Here is a 15685-nt window from a genome sequence, read left to right as displayed (position 1 = left end):
TGGTCAATGCTTATTAATGCGTTTCAGGCCTTGAGCGCCTTTGAGATTGTTCTGTGAAATATGTCTGTCAAAACTGGATTATTATTACTCTCGCACCTGTATTTGATTGCAATCTCTACAGCCCTGTGCCCCTCTAATCAGTTACTAGATGAACCCCACCATTCAGTCTGGAATACCACATGGCAAAAGGAAAACTGGGCTTACATTCACAAGACGACAGACCAACGCCACACTATTCCCCCATCCCTACCCCAAATCAAAGATTGACCCACCACAAGTCATCACAATCTGTTTGCAAACAGAAGCATAGGCAAACCACCCAGAGTGCAAAGGTTACTTCAGCTACAATTTTGAAATGGTTTATTATAGTTATGTCGCCGAAGTCAAGCTTCAATAATAAATGGATGGATGATGAATGGAATGAGGGGATCAATGAAGACAGGAGGAAGGAATGTGTAGAAGAAGTAATATCCAAGGAAAAATGACAATAGGTGATGATTGAGTGATGCCTGAATATTGGGAAAGGAGGTTTTTCCGTTTGGCATAGAGCATTGAAGAAACAGGTGTGGATACCTCTAGGAGTCTTGGAGTGTGGAGTAGATGGTGTATTGTAACAGCCATGATCTTCCGATTCATTGCCTGGCGGATATAATATCGGCCCCGGCCTTGTGCCGTCAGTGTCCTTTTGCAAGCAAGAGTTTTCTCCAAGGCCATGGAGAGCTGAGGTAATCTGGGGAACGAGGAAAGGAACAGTCAATAAATGTTAATGTTGGGCTGTCTGAAAAAATGTTCGGAACTGAAGCGTCACCTATTCCTTTTCTCCAGGGATGCTGCCTGACCCGCTGAGTTACTGCAGCATTTTGTCTGCAAATCAACAAATCAGCCCTTTATTCACAAATACTCGCGTATTTCAGACCATGTGTGGGGTTAAAGTCAAGTAACCAAATTATACTGTATGAATTGCAATATTACACGTCTTCACAAATGACACCCCTTCTCTGCCTCCCTGCTGACATACTTCATATTATTTGCATGGTTAACAGAATCAAAATTCAACCCAGAAAGTGAAGGCTTCTTGGACTTTAAACACCATTAAAAACAAATTAACATAGCTGAGGAACAATCCAGCACAAAAACATATGTGGAAACACATTACTCCAGGATCGTTGTTATTGTGATGGCAAGTTTAGTTTATGATTTTCTTTGTATGTTTTATATGATATTCTCTGCAATGCTGCCCAATGCCTACCCTGATAAACAAGATGGAATCAACTTAAGCTACAGGACCGATGGTGCTCTTTTTAATCTAGAGAGACTCTCAGCCAAAACCAAAGTACAAGAATGCACCTTAAGGGACCTCCTCTTTGCTGACTGGGTCCTCAATGGTAGCTCCGAGGCCGATCTGCAGGAAAACGGAGACAAATTTGCCAGCACCTGTAGCAACCCTGGCTTCACAATTAGTGCAAAGAAAACGGAAATTATGCACCAGCCTGCACCAAAGACAGAACCAAACATCCTTGTGAATAGTCAGAGATTTTCAGTAGTGGAGAAACATTGGCAGCACTCTCTCAAGATCAGTCAACATTGATTACAATGTGAACAAAAGCCAGCTCTTTTGGAAGATTGTGAAGCGTGGGGATGAAGAGGTATTAGCCACAAGACCAAGCTGTTGTGCTGTTGTTATGCCTGCCTTACTCCGCCATTGCGGGACGTGAAGAATGTAGCAGACATGCCGGACATCTTACCCACTTCCACATGACCTGTCTGCGCAGTGGCCAGACAAAATTACACACACATGGATTCTGTCCCCAGCATTCATACGTTGCTGTAAGAATCAGATCATAATTTAACAATTTATCTTTCCACAAATGTTGTCTGACCTGCTCACAAGCTTCCAGCATTTGGCTTTTAGACACAGACAAGATCAGGCAGTGCATAAATGGGCAGCCTTGAGGCACTGTGGATCATCAGCAGCAGAAAGAAATGTCTTTCGTTATATGATCTTACCAACATGTTTCATTGTTATAGCACAGGAAAATCAGACCTGGTTCAACGAGATATGTAGAAGGGCATGCCTGAAAAAATGGCAAAGCAGCAAAAGTGTGCAAAAAGTAAGTCATCCCATTAACAATAAATCAAAACAAATCTCTGCATGACTACCACACCTCATGATGACTGATGGACAATTAAGCTGCTAGTTTGTGAGGACTTCCAGATCATTGTTGGTGGAGGCGAGCACGTGAGTGCTAAAGACAAGCCTGAATCATTTGCAATCATGTTCATTTGCAAATTAATAAATGGTGTTGTTAACAGTATTCTCAAGAGGCTGTCATTCACCAATACCCAGTGTGGATTTCACCAAGCAGGTTTAGTTGCAGAACACAGTCTAGTCCAAAAATGAACAAAAGAGCCGAGGTCAAGATCCTGGTATCTTGAGGAAACCACAAAATGCTTGAGGAACTCAGGAGGTCAGGCAGCATCTATGGAGGGAATGGATGGATAATATTTTGGGTCAGGCAATTTCTTCAGACGGGCCTAGATGAGGCGAGGTGACTGATTATCTGTACACCTAGACCACATCATGAAACCCTGGTAAATGGACAGTACAGGAAAACATTTCACTTGCTCAAAACTGAAGTTGTTAGAGATCAAATATCCAAGCCCAGGACATTGCTCAGGGCAGAGTTTTAGCCATCTTCAGTTGTTTTGTCAATGATATTCCAATTTTCAAAACATTAGAAGTGAGGATGTTTGCTCAGAATTGTGTAACATTGAAATTCATTCACAACTCCTCAATGCAACAAAGCCCAGGTAACATTCAAACTTGGCACCTAGGTTATTAGAAAGACATAGCATGGAAACTAACCCTTTGGTCCATTGAGCCCTCACTGACAATCAACCGCCCATTTACACCAACACTACACTAATCTAATCTAACTTTATTCTCAATATTATGGGTGTAGGATAGTGTTAATGCGTGGGGATCGCTGGTCGGTGCGGACTCGGTGGGCTGAAGGACCCGTTTCCGCGCTGTATCTCTAAATTAAACTAAACATCTGCAATGAGTGTCAGTCATTGATACTTGATGGCATAATCTCTCATGGCATTCGGCATCATCAAAATACTGTGGTCAATACTGGGAGCAAATGACTTGCATCCTGCCACCAAATAACGTCACTTGGTTGGACAAGTGTAGATCTAACAATACTGAAAGAGCTTGACATCACCCAGGACAAGACAGGTCACGACATTATTCTGGCACCATTTTCCAATGTTACCAGGGCTAAGGGGTTATGGACACGGAATTACAAACATCTGCAGGTTCTCCTTGTCACATGCCATCCTCCCTTTGACATATATCGCAGGTCCGTCAGCTCTACTTTGAAAGTTATAACACGCCCACATTATTTGTGGTTGGGGACACTTCACCAGAAGGACAGCAGTGGTTCAAGGCAGTGGTTCATCACCACATTATTGAGAGCAATGAGGAAAATAAAATACATATTAAAAGATACATTTCAAACCACTTTATTAAGGGAAGATGGTTATTTATTTTCCCCATCCATGGAATAGCTCAAATTACAGATGCACGTTGTCCACCATCTTTCAGTTTAACTGCATAACAAGTCAGTTCTGCCCCTCGATATTTGTAATTGAACTGTGCTCCACATGTGCTGGCAGCTCACATACTTTGCCCATTCACTTCAGTACAACACAAATAAGCTTCCAGTTGCTGGATTCTAATTGCTAACAGTGTTACATAATTCCATTTATGTAAAACTGACTTTTCACATGAACAATGGTTACTTCTTTCATGAATTAAGGCATGCCTTTACCTATCCAATGTATCAAATAAATAGTCCAAGCATAGAGGAAGGAACTTTATACGTATCTTTCACAGCAAGTAAACTTGATTGTAAACTTGATCACTGTGATGTAACGATGACCACATCGGCTGTTTTTGGTGATATATTATTTATTTCAATCACTTCCTGTCAGTCGCATTCCCTGTTAAAATTCTCAGTTTTATTTAGACTTAGAGTCCAATAAGCAAGTGTGCCCCATCCAAGTGGAGGGGCAGCAGTAAATCCAGTAGCAATGTTCAACGGGAATTGAACGAGTCACAGGGCACAAGGAAGAAGTTGAGGAATCGATCCAGGTTGAACAAGTTTTTCAAAGAGCTGATAGACCTGATAAGGCAACTGGTCCCTTCCTCCAAAGCAAATTCTGTTGAAATTGGTGGCAGTATATTACCTGGAACAGGTATCCTGTTGTGGAAGTTGCTCCATCCAGTGCCAGTAGTCTCTTCTCCACAGCCCCAGGACTGGCTCTGCAACAAGACAATTCCACCATTTCACAACAGCAAAAATTCATTTTACTGTCAATGCTTCTTATAGATTCCTTCTGAACTGAGGAGGTCAATACCCATGATGGGCTGGGCAATATATTATCATACTTCCTGCAATTCTCTTTGCTCTTGGGTGTTCGACTTACAGAACAAGGCCATAGTGCAACCAGTCAGTAAACTCTCCACTGTTGGGGGGGTGGGGGCCTAAAAGGTTTTGTCCCATTGGCTTCATCAGTCAGAGTATTAAGTATAGAGTTGGGAGGTCATGTTGCAGTTATAAAAGACGTTGGCGAGGCACTGGGCAACATGTTATAAGAAAAATGCTGTCAAGCTGGAAAGGGTGCAGAGAAGATTTATGAGGATGTTGCCAGGACTGAGCTATAGGGAGAGGTTGAGCAGGCTACGACTTTATTCCTTGGAGCACAGGAGGAAGAGGCGTGATTTTATAGAGGTGTACAAAATCACAAGAGGAATAGATTACGTACAGAATCTCTTGCCCAGAGTAGGGGTATTGAGAACCAGGGGACATAGTTTTAAGGCGAGGAAGGGAAGGATTTAATAGGGACCTGAAGGGCAACTTTTTTTTTTTTTTTACACAAAGGGTTATGGATGTATGGAACAAGCTGCCGTAGGAGGTAGTTACTATCACAACGTTTAAGAAACATTTAGATAGGTATATGGATAGGAGAGGTTTAGACGGATATGGGCCACACGCAGGCAGGTGGGACTTGTTGGTTGGGATGGGCAAGTTGGGCTGAAGCACCAGGTTTCTACGCTGTTTGACTCTATTACATTTTATCCTATTTGCATTATGGTAACATACGTTACAGCAGATCTCCAAAAGAAAGAAGCGCGCCAGGCACTGCAGTTACTTACGTCGGATTCCTTTCCGCAGGATAATTTCAAGAATATCACATAAGGATGTGAGCTGAGGATGACCATCGGTGATGGGATCTTTGTCTGCCTGGATGTTTAGGATGCATGCTGTAGACAAAACAAATCAACTGTCATTAGTGTAGAAGGCCACACTGGGGAGTAAAATCAATCTGAAATTGAACATCAAAGTGTAGTACTATGGTTTAGTATTCAGGCTATGCTGAGATAGTGGGCACTTCTTCTATGCGCCATCACCCATGGTAAAAAAAATGAACTCAAGGTCATGCTGTCCTTACCACAACTCATACAAATGGCCAAGAATCCACTGCTGCCCTGCACTGATTCTTAATTTGATACCACTTTGATTCTCATTGACATTCTAAATCATCGTATTGCTCACTATCACCTACCCTTCCCCTCCCCCTCCCTCCTCTTAATGGGTTCAAGCAGGAAGACAGATATGGGACTAGAGTGTGACTGGGTCTGCTGCATTGTTCTGCTGCACAAGTTACAAACTTTAGCAGAGTGGCATCATGTTTTGGCTTAGAAGACTTCCATTTGGCGCACTGTCTTTATTTCTGAAAGAGCTCTTGTCCCACAACACTGTTTTCTCTTCATAACCATAGAAACCTTTTCTTTGCATGCCTTTTCTCAAATTTCTATTTGTGGGTTGTAAAATAAATAGTTTCTTATTACCTTTTAAGCAGTGTACTAGATAATATCACTGCACTCTGTAACAGAAATAAATGGTTCTTCAGTCAATTATCTAATGGTCAGGGAGAATGAGATAGTAATTATCTCACAAAATGCAGGGATATCAAATCTCAAAGTGTCTCCCAGAACACAGAATTAACTCAAACACGGCATTAAAATCCACGAGAACTGTCCTGCCATAATCTTTAGGAATGGATGTGCTTGGGACATTAAACACTTCAATAAAATAAATAAGTACAGAAGTGTTTACCCATAAAATAGTCTCACTGGAGCAATGACAGAACTGATTCGCCATATCCATCAGATATGAGATTTTAAACTTATGGGAAATTTAGAAAGAAAAATGGCATATACATAGATCATTGTACACACATTTAAAACAACAAGTAGCTTAAAAGCTAGTGCGTTAAAATAATATTTAAATAAATAATTATTTGTTTCATGCAGGAATATTTGGAGGCATTTAAATTAGCCTAGCTGTTGGAATAAAACCAAACAAGCTAGTGGATCGCATAAGGGATAAAAGAAAATTAAAGACACAGGCAATGGTGGGACTGCATTTTTACTGATGGCCATGATATTAACAGGAATTAATTGACAATGTAGCAAACAAAATGATGGCCATACTCAACAAACTAAATCATGAATGAAAGGGAGAAATAGATAAGTAATAGGGATTTTTTTTGGAAAAAAATTTATTTTTGGAAAAATTATTAAAGACATTTACGTCAGCAAAAGTCAGGGTCTAACTGATCTGCGAGTCTTCAATATTACAGAGAATCCCCTTTCGTGACTAAAGAATATGGGAATTAAAACATACTAGGGTTATATTCATTGATGGGGTCTTGAAATTTGAGCAGCTTTCAACAACAATGAAAATGAGCACAGTGAAACATCATGGCAGCTTGCATTTGCAAATATGTTGAATTACCAAAGATGATGACTACTCAAAAACACTTAGTTGAAAATTCTACACACTCCAGGCAAGATCAGCCAGAGCAGGGGTGGGGAACCTGCGGCCTTCTAGGCCATTAAGTGCGGCCTTTTGAATGGATCCAAATTTTGGAGCACAAATCCCTTTATTTTTACTAATATGTTTTTGTTCGTCTTTTATTATTTTTATTCTTAAAATGAACGTATTTAAAATACCAAAGAGTAAAAGAATATTCAACAAAATAATCCTCCCCAACTGACGGACACAATTAAAACATTAGTAAATCATGAGGGCTATTTTAACACCTGTTATGCTCATGATTTAGTTCTAATGCGACTCTAGAATGTACGTTTGACATGCACGAAAAATGCTTTCTTGCTTTTCAACCACTTATTGCTGCGAATCTACGTTCTCCTACCTAACCCAAATCAAGACGCCCTTAAGGTCACAAATGACGGATACCCATCTGGAAGATCATCTGAAACTGCGTACCTCCATGTTGCAACCAAATATTCAAATGCTTTCCCACAAAATGCAGTCACAACAAAGTCATTAAAAGGTTAATTAACTTTTGAATTAACAATTTTCTTTCATCTTCTTGAAGTTAGTACATAGTAGTTTGATTTTTACAAAATAATGTATATTTTGAAGTACCTGTATATCTAATTGAAGTTTCTTGGATGCGGCCTTATTAGATTACAGCTAACTTAATGCGGCATTGCAACATGAAAAGGTTCCCCACCCTCGAGCCAGAGTAACAAGTTGGCAAGGGTATAGAGAAGATTCATGAAGATGTTGCCAGGACTCAAGGGTCTGAGCTATAGGGAGGGGTTGAGCAGGCTGGGATTCTTCCTTGGAGCGTAGAAGGATGAAGGGTGATCTTATAGCGGTCTATAAAATTATGAGGGGAATAGATTGGGTAGATGCACAGAGTCTCTTGCCCAGAGTAGTGGAATCGAGAATCAGAGGACATAGGTTTAAGGTAAAAGATTTAATAGGAATCTGAGGACTATCTTTTTCACAGAAAGGGCGGTGAGTCTATGGAACAAGCTGCCAGAGGAGGTAGTTGAGGCAGGGACTATAGTAGCATCTAATAAACAATTAGACAGGCACGTGGATAGGGCAGATTTAGAGGGATATGGGCCAAACACAGGCAGGTGGAAGAAGTGTAGGTGGGACATATTGGTCAGTTGTGGGCATGTTGGACCGAAGGGCCTGTGTTCACACTGTATGACATCAATATTTGTGCTCCTATCAATTTCCACCATTTTCTCCAATGCTACGATATCCTTTTTTAGATTAAGGGATTAAAACTGTACAAATATTTTAGGTGTGTCGCCAACAGTCAGTACAACTGTAAGAAATTATTATTAAACACCAACATTTAAAAATAAACATGCCATTTGCCCTCTTAACTTGTTAGACCTGCTTATTAACATTTTGTGATTCATGTACTCGAACACCTAGATACCTCTGAACTTCATTAATTTGCAATCTCTCTTCATTTAGATAATAATCCACCTGTTTGTTCCTTTTAATGGATGAATGAACTCCACTCCCCCACATTTGGTAGGTATTAACCCATTCATTTAATCTTTCCATGTCCTGTTGAAGACTCACAGCATCCTTATCACATGTCTTTCCACATATTTTTGCAACATGAGGAAAAACTTGAAACCTTACATTTCATTCCCTCCTCCAAGTCATTATAATAAACAGTTGAGGGCCAAGAACCTATCCCTGGTGTACTCCATCAGTTGCAATTCCATGGTCTGAATAGGATCCATTTATCTCAACTCTTTTGTAGGCAACAGCCACCATTCAATCCCCACTGATAATGTTCCTCCAAAACTTCATATCAACACTACCCGTCACATCCTCAAAGAAATCAAGCAAATTTCACAAACATGATTCACCTTTCATAAACTAATGTTGACTACGTTTGACATATCTGCCATTTATTTGTTTCCTGTCAAGTCATCAGACTCATTTTCTGGAAATCCCACACCTACCCGAGCTGGTTCTTCCTATTCTTACTGTTTGTTTTGATATTGCACTCATGTTTTCTCTAAAAATCAACTTTCTCCACTCTTGTGGGCTTCTTAATCATTTGCTATTGGATCCTTAAATTGCCAATCCTCTGGTCTACCACCAGCCCCTGCAAGTCTGAATCCCTGCTTTTCAATTAAACATTTTCCTTGATGTCTTTGTTAACCACAGATGGTGCCTTTCTCATGGAGTCCCATTTTATAATTGGGATAATTTATTGCTGAATGTATGCAGAAATTATCTGAACTAAATAGGAAAAACAATTTTCAGGTGTTTCTCCCCTGAAATAACTGGGCCAATCTGAGAACTGGGAGAAACTAGAAAGAGCCCAAGATGCTGCCAGTAAATATATGCATACTGGGGAATTTCAGCTAAGAGTTACAATGGAGTCTCAGCCTTTGGCCTTGTATGGCATGAGAGATTGACATGTGCAGACTTTGATCCAGGATGCAGTTACACCCCTCAGGTTACTCATAGCTTAAATTTGGACAATTGTCAGATAACAGAAGGATAAAGCCAGGCAAGTATGCAACCTAGCATTTGGGGGATGCAGGAGTCCCAGCCACAGACTGTGTTCAACAGATACTTGTTAAATGAAAATAAAGTGTAGGAAGATTATGCAATTTGATGACTGCAGCAGTACAAAGAGGCTACTGAAGTGAGGGTAGTAAAGTGGAACATGTAGTGAAGAGTGACTGCTTTCTTATAGCTTCATCTGTTCCAAACCGATCATTGTAAACCACCCAGGGATTGACATTATAAATATTTTAAATTAATGAGTATAGTTAGCGTGTGGCATTTATACACAGAAACAATGGTTTAGTTGGAATTCACAAAGACCCATAGTGGAAGAATCTCAAATGAGAGGTCAAAGTTTCAAGATACAGGACTGCGTCTCAGGAATTCTGTGTTCCAAAGAATGGTGGAGGCTGGATCATTGGATATATTTAAAGTTGAGGTAAATAAATTCCCGGACGATCATAGAATTAAGGGCTTCAGCTCTTCCAGGGAGCAAGCGAATTCAGAAGTAGAAGATGGGTACAGAGGATTATCAAAATACCACTAACTGCCAAACATTTTAATTGTTTAATAGTTAGAGTGGCAAGAATATTCAGAAGCATTCAAAAACCATTAAACATACATTGAAATGTTAAAGAGAAAAACAAAAAAAATTAAGTTCAAATGCAATTAAGTTAAGTTTAGTTTATTATTGTCATGTGTACCGAGGTACTGTGAAAAGCTTTTGTTTGCGTGCTATCCAGTCAGAGAAAAGACTATTCATGAATACAATCAAGCTGTCCACAGTGCACAGATAAAGGATAATGGGTAATGTTTAAGAAGGAACTGCAGATGCTGGAAAATCAAAGGTAGATAAAACTGTTGGAGAAACTCAGCGGGTGAGGCAGCATATATGGAGCGAAGGAAATAAGCGACGAGTCTGAAGAAGGGTCTCGACCCGAAACGTCGCCCATTTCCTTCGCTCCATAGATGCACGTCTCACCCGCTGAGTTTCTCCAGCATTTTTGTCTACCCAAGGATAAAGGGTACAATGTTTAGTGCAAGATATAACATTGAAGTTCAATAAACGATGGTTAAAGGTCTCAGGCAGAAGGGAAGTCGGGACCGCACTCTAGCTGATGAGGGACCGTTCAGTTGCCTGGTTAATTACATTTACATTAATTCAATAAATGTAAATTACTTGATACTTAACTACTCGTTTCCTTTCCCTTGTAGGTATTTTTCTCCATTAAAATGAATGGAGTCACAAGAGATAGTCACATGCTCAGCAGCAGATTCCCCAACACATCTGCTGTGAAACCACAGGATGTTGTCACTCTACCAATGGATTGCATGATGACCAATATCAGAAAATTCACAGAGAAACTGTTAGGAAGCTCAGTAGTTCCATATTTGCACAGGAAGTCCCAAATCTGATAGTTTTGCGGGAAAATGCCCGTAGCACACATGGAACAGCAGCATTATCAGTAAAATCTGGTCCAACAGCTTTTAACTGAAAACCAGAAATTCATTTGAAAAATAAAAAGTTTTTGAAAAACTGAGCTGAGTGCAACAAACCTAATGGCCTCTTCCTGTTCTGTGAATACAACGTGCTCAACAATCTCAATTTCCTTCTGCGATTCCATCAAAAACGATCTCATCTAGGAGTCCATCAGAAGAGTGACATTGTTGTGTGATTTCCCAAAAGATGTAACGATTTATTGCAGCTGCATGGTACTGTAACGCTTATGCTAACCTGCACTCTGGCATTTTTCTCTTTGCACTACCTGTGGTACTTGCGTATGGCAATAGTTGTATTTGCACCAGGATACAGTGAAAGCTTTGTTAGAATGCTACCCAGTCAAATCATTCTAAATACGAGTAGAATTAAGCCATATACAAGTACAACAGGCAATGCAGAGAGAAACATATAGTGTTGCAGCATTATAACAATACAGTTCAAGAGAAATGTTCCAAGGTTTACAATGAAGTGGATTGGGAGATATGGGCTACAACCTAGTTTATGGGAGGACTGTTCGGTAATCTGATAACAGTGGGGAAGTTGTTTTTCCTGAATCTAGTGTTTTGTGCATCCAAGGTTTTGTATTGCCTGCCCTTTGGGAGAGGGGAGCATTATACTCTAATGTACTATAACAACAGTTAAATCGCTAGTCGGCATGTACTTGGTGGGCCGAAGGGCTGTTTCCTCACTGTATCTCTAAAGGTTAAAATTCTAAAGATAGCGTGAAGGTGTATTTATATACCTGTACTACCAATTCGTACTTGCCAAAAAGAAAGTGATGACCCTTTTACCTATCATTATGGGCTGTGATGCCAATCTACTGCTGAGGCTCTTAATTATCAAAACACTGATGTGGAACGAGCTCAAACTGGATGAGGCTTGGTAGTTTCTGTCCCAAAAACTCACCAGTGAATCAGTTCAGTTTGTAAAATAATTTAATAGTTTGGCTGTCATTCCTTTTCATTTCCAGATTCTATTAAACTTTGTGATGGCATTTGAAATCCTGTCAACTGGATTATTTGTTTGGCTTTTAGATTTCTAGCCCAACAAGATAATTGATGCGCAACTCAAGCCCTATAATTATGTGAGCAGAACCACAACAATCAAAACCTCACCATGGAGGCAACAAAGACATCAGTGACATGATGAAGAATGCAAGTTGCATTCACTGCTCATCAATGGTCTACAGCAACCACACCCTTTTTAACTAGACAGTCTAGTTTTTAAATTCAGAACTCTTAATTTTATCTACTTTCTTTTATCTCCCAATTTGAAGCAATTACTTGAATAAAACAGTGATTGGTTATTTCATAAAAATAAATTTTCCGTATGGTAGTAGTAGGAGGCCAATCAGTCCGCTAGACTGATCTGCCATATAATATCATGGCTACTCTTTTCCTCCACTTCATTATTCCTGCTATCCCTCATTACTATATCCTACTGTCCAAGAAGAATTGTGTCAGACATGGATATTGCCTATTTTTCATCAATTGATAGCATAACACGATTATTTCCTCTCTGTGAGAGGAAATCGTTTCCTGCATATCCTTTATCAAATTCCTTTATCATTTTGAAGACTTCAATAAGCCAACAAAACCTATGGACTCTGTTATCCTGATCCGAGTCAAACCTAATGTGTTTGTTTTGGATTTAACACTGGGCACCAACAATAGATCTGAACAATCAAGGTGCAGTGTATGGAGAGCAAGGGACTTCAGTGAGGCAAGTGCAATGGTGCAACTTTCTATTTAAATTATTAATTATGTTGTTCATCATTTTGTTTAGTGATTAAATCAAATCAGAATGAAGTGACATCGGCTGGGGCAAGTCAAGCTCTGGGTTTGTGCCCGAGCAGCAGCTGATCCTGAAGCGAATAGTTTCATAGAGTGTACCTTTCATGAGATGGTTACTTATGATTCAAGAGTGCATGCATAGAGGGATTCTGTCCAGTAGAGCAAATGGACAAGAAGATGGTTCAGGAAACTCCTGGTCTTTGACCAGTATTTAGGATTTAATGTGAAATCAGTAAAATGCATGGAGTGTGGTGACCAGGGCAGTTAAGCTAAAGGCATTGATAGGCACTTAGAAATATAATATTACATTTATTATAGAAATAGTTTAAAGAGGGACTTAAAAACACTCTTCTATGTTATCCTGTAAATAGCTCATTCTAAGCTTCCCCAGTCTAGTTTCAGTCAATAAAATACTGAGTCAAGCACTTGCGCATCTAAACTTTATTTTTTGGAAAAACACAATAACGGTTCCCACTACTATACCAAACCACCGCGGGTTTGATCCTTGTATCTGCCTGGCCAAGCCCTCCTAGCCTCTTGCAAGAAGAGACACTCCAGAAGGTCATGCAGTCCCAGAAGATCGACACAGGACCTCGTGGGAGCGGCCTTTTATAGGTCCCCGAACCTTGAGGGGCCGAACCATATGGGGGTGGTCTGTATACAGTCCAATAACAGATATCGATTAACCCAGTACATGATAGACATTCCCCAAACCCAATAATACAGTGACTAATACAATGTATCTGACAAAGTTTCTAGATGAAAGTTTAGAGATGAATTATGCAACACAAATGTCTGGATATTCAAGAAACCCAGACAAGGCTCAGCACTTAACCCAATCAACATCTAGCAAAGTAAAGCTTTGCAACAATATTTACAATGTGTATGTCTGGTTTGCATTCACCCAATTCTTTCCATGCAATTTACACCTAATTGTCAGAATCTGCAGATGTTCCATTCTCTTCCTGCAACTCTTATCTAGGCTCTAGACAAACTGGCACCATTCTGCAGAAGGCACATTTAAATTGACCAAATGGTCTAGCAGCCCAGAAGCCATTACTCAATTTTAGTGTCCTGGCATCTCAAATTTGGCCAGAATTAACAATCCCACTTTCACACTCCCCATCCACTAGGGGCAATTTACAGAGGTCAATTAGCCTACAAAACTCACACGTCTTTGGGAAGTGGGAGGAATTCGGAGCACCTAGAGGAAACCTGCATGGTGATGGGGAGAAAGAACATGCAAACTCCACACAGATAGCAGCCAAGGTCAGGATCAAATCGGGCTCTCTGACACTTTGAGGCAACAACTCTAACAGTTGACCCATTGTACCACCCATTTGATGTGGTTGCCGATCCAGTTGGCATTGGATTATTTAACCCTTTTTGAACAGCAGACATGGGTTAAATGGCCTTCTGTGCCATAAACATTCTTCATCACATGGACTGGCCGCGGAATACTGGTCTTATTTATTTCTAAGACGATGGCCACGAAGTGAAAAGGGACTCTCGGAGGTGGAGAGATAGGATATAGCAAATAGATAATTTATATGTAACCTATAAGTAAGTTATAGAGAACCACACACAGAAAATGGGAAGACTGTAAAAAGAAAGCAAATCAAGGAGCCAAAGAAAGAAGAATGCTCACCGTCACAGATTTGTAAAATAATGCACAATAGTATGCAGAGGCAATAGGATAATACAAGGTAAAGATGGTATTTATAGAGGCCATTGTATTGCAACACAAATGTCTTTCCACCAAAGTGCTGTTCAAACATGAGTCATAAATTTATAGCTGCTTCAGATACATTTCTTCATGTGGTGATTATACAATTCCCAAAATACTAATTCCCCCAAAAAATATACTTCTTCCATGCCACCTCTGCAATCAATTCATCTTGGCCGAATTGATTTACTTAATAAAATTGGACGTCGACGTGTCAGTAAATTAATAATAATAGGAAAGATCGTTCAACGTATTCTGTCTTGCTCAAATACTTTTTCTCAACATAGATTATAATGAAATATTTCCCAGTATCTGCTCTGCTCCACCCTGACATAAGTTTTAATGAAGTTCCCCACTCTGATTGTTTCAAAGTAGTTTGGAATTATTTTACGAAGATAGTGAGAGGTGGCCAGTGACAAGTTGCCCACCTTCCCAAACCCAGGCACGGCCCCGCCCCTTTACTGACCTCCCCTCCTCCGCCCCATCATCAGGCCGTTCCGCCTCACTCGGGACTGCACTCACCCTTCAAGGCGCCTAGCAGCGGTTCCTTTCTGGACATCTTCGTCTACGGCCAGGGTCCAAGGAAACCGTCTTTTCCACAAGTCCGGTCCTCGCGCACTTCTGTCTACTCGGTGCGGCGCGGCGCCCCGTCACTCAGACCGCCAGGAGGAGTGGTGGAGAAGCATGGCGAGGTTCCCTAGTCTTAAGGGCGGGACCTGGGACGGGGGTGGAGCAAGGCCACGTCTCCTAGGTGACGGAGTCTGCTTCTGGGGCGGAGCAAGGCCGCGTTTCCTAGGTGACGGGGCCGAGGATGGAGTAAGTCACGTCTCCTAGGTGACGGGGCGGAGTCTTTGGTGGGGCGGTGCAAGGCCGCGTCTCCAAGGTGACGGGGCCGAGGGTGGAGTAAGTCACGTCTCCAAGGTGACGGGGCCGAGGGTGGAGTAAGTCACGTCTCCAAGGTGACGGGGCCGAGTCTGCTTCTGAGGCGGAGCAATACCGCGTTTCCTAGGTGACGAGGCGGGGCCTAGCGCATCGTCCAAAGCAAAGATCTTATAGCAAAGCTTTGCTATAAGATCTTTGGTCCAAAGCAATACCGCGTCTCCAAGGTGACGGGGCGTCGTCTCCTAGGTGACAATGCGGAGCCTGCTCCTCTGGGCGGAGCTGAAATGAAACAATGGGCGTCCGACCCGAAACGCCGTCCATGCATTCTCTCCCCAGAATCTGC

The 15685-nt window shown here is 41.1% G+C and overlaps 1 protein-coding gene across 3 annotated transcripts in view; it reads right to left on the bottom strand.

Annotated features, from left to right (window-relative positions):
• The window catches only part of si:ch211-250n8.1 (uncharacterized), a 32224-nt gene extending 17031 nt beyond the window's left edge, over positions 1-15193 (bottom strand). For 2 of the 3 annotated variants that reach the window (XM_055654013.1, XM_055654014.1), the window contains exons 1-4: positions 14983-15193; positions 5225-5332; positions 4255-4330; positions 574-730 (exon numbers count right to left, since the gene is read on the bottom strand). In XM_055654013.1, the coding sequence (XP_055509988.1) occupies positions 574-730; positions 4255-4330; positions 5225-5332; positions 14983-15019 (378 nt within the window). In that variant the 5' untranslated portion in view covers positions 15020-15193. The remainder of the gene's footprint in view (positions 1-573; positions 731-4254; positions 4331-5224; positions 5333-14982) is intronic. The other variant, XM_055654012.1, reaches the window with a different exon arrangement.
• Between the last annotated feature and the right edge of the window lie 492 nt (positions 15194-15685).

This window comes from Leucoraja erinacea, chromosome 23 (assembly GCF_028641065.1).
Source record: "Leucoraja erinacea ecotype New England chromosome 23, Leri_hhj_1, whole genome shotgun sequence".
In the NCBI taxonomy this organism is placed as follows: domain Eukaryota; kingdom Metazoa; phylum Chordata; class Chondrichthyes; order Rajiformes; family Rajidae; genus Leucoraja; species Leucoraja erinaceus.
The sequence above is the reverse complement of the archived record's forward strand: the minus strand, read 5'-3'. Positions and strand labels throughout refer to the sequence as shown.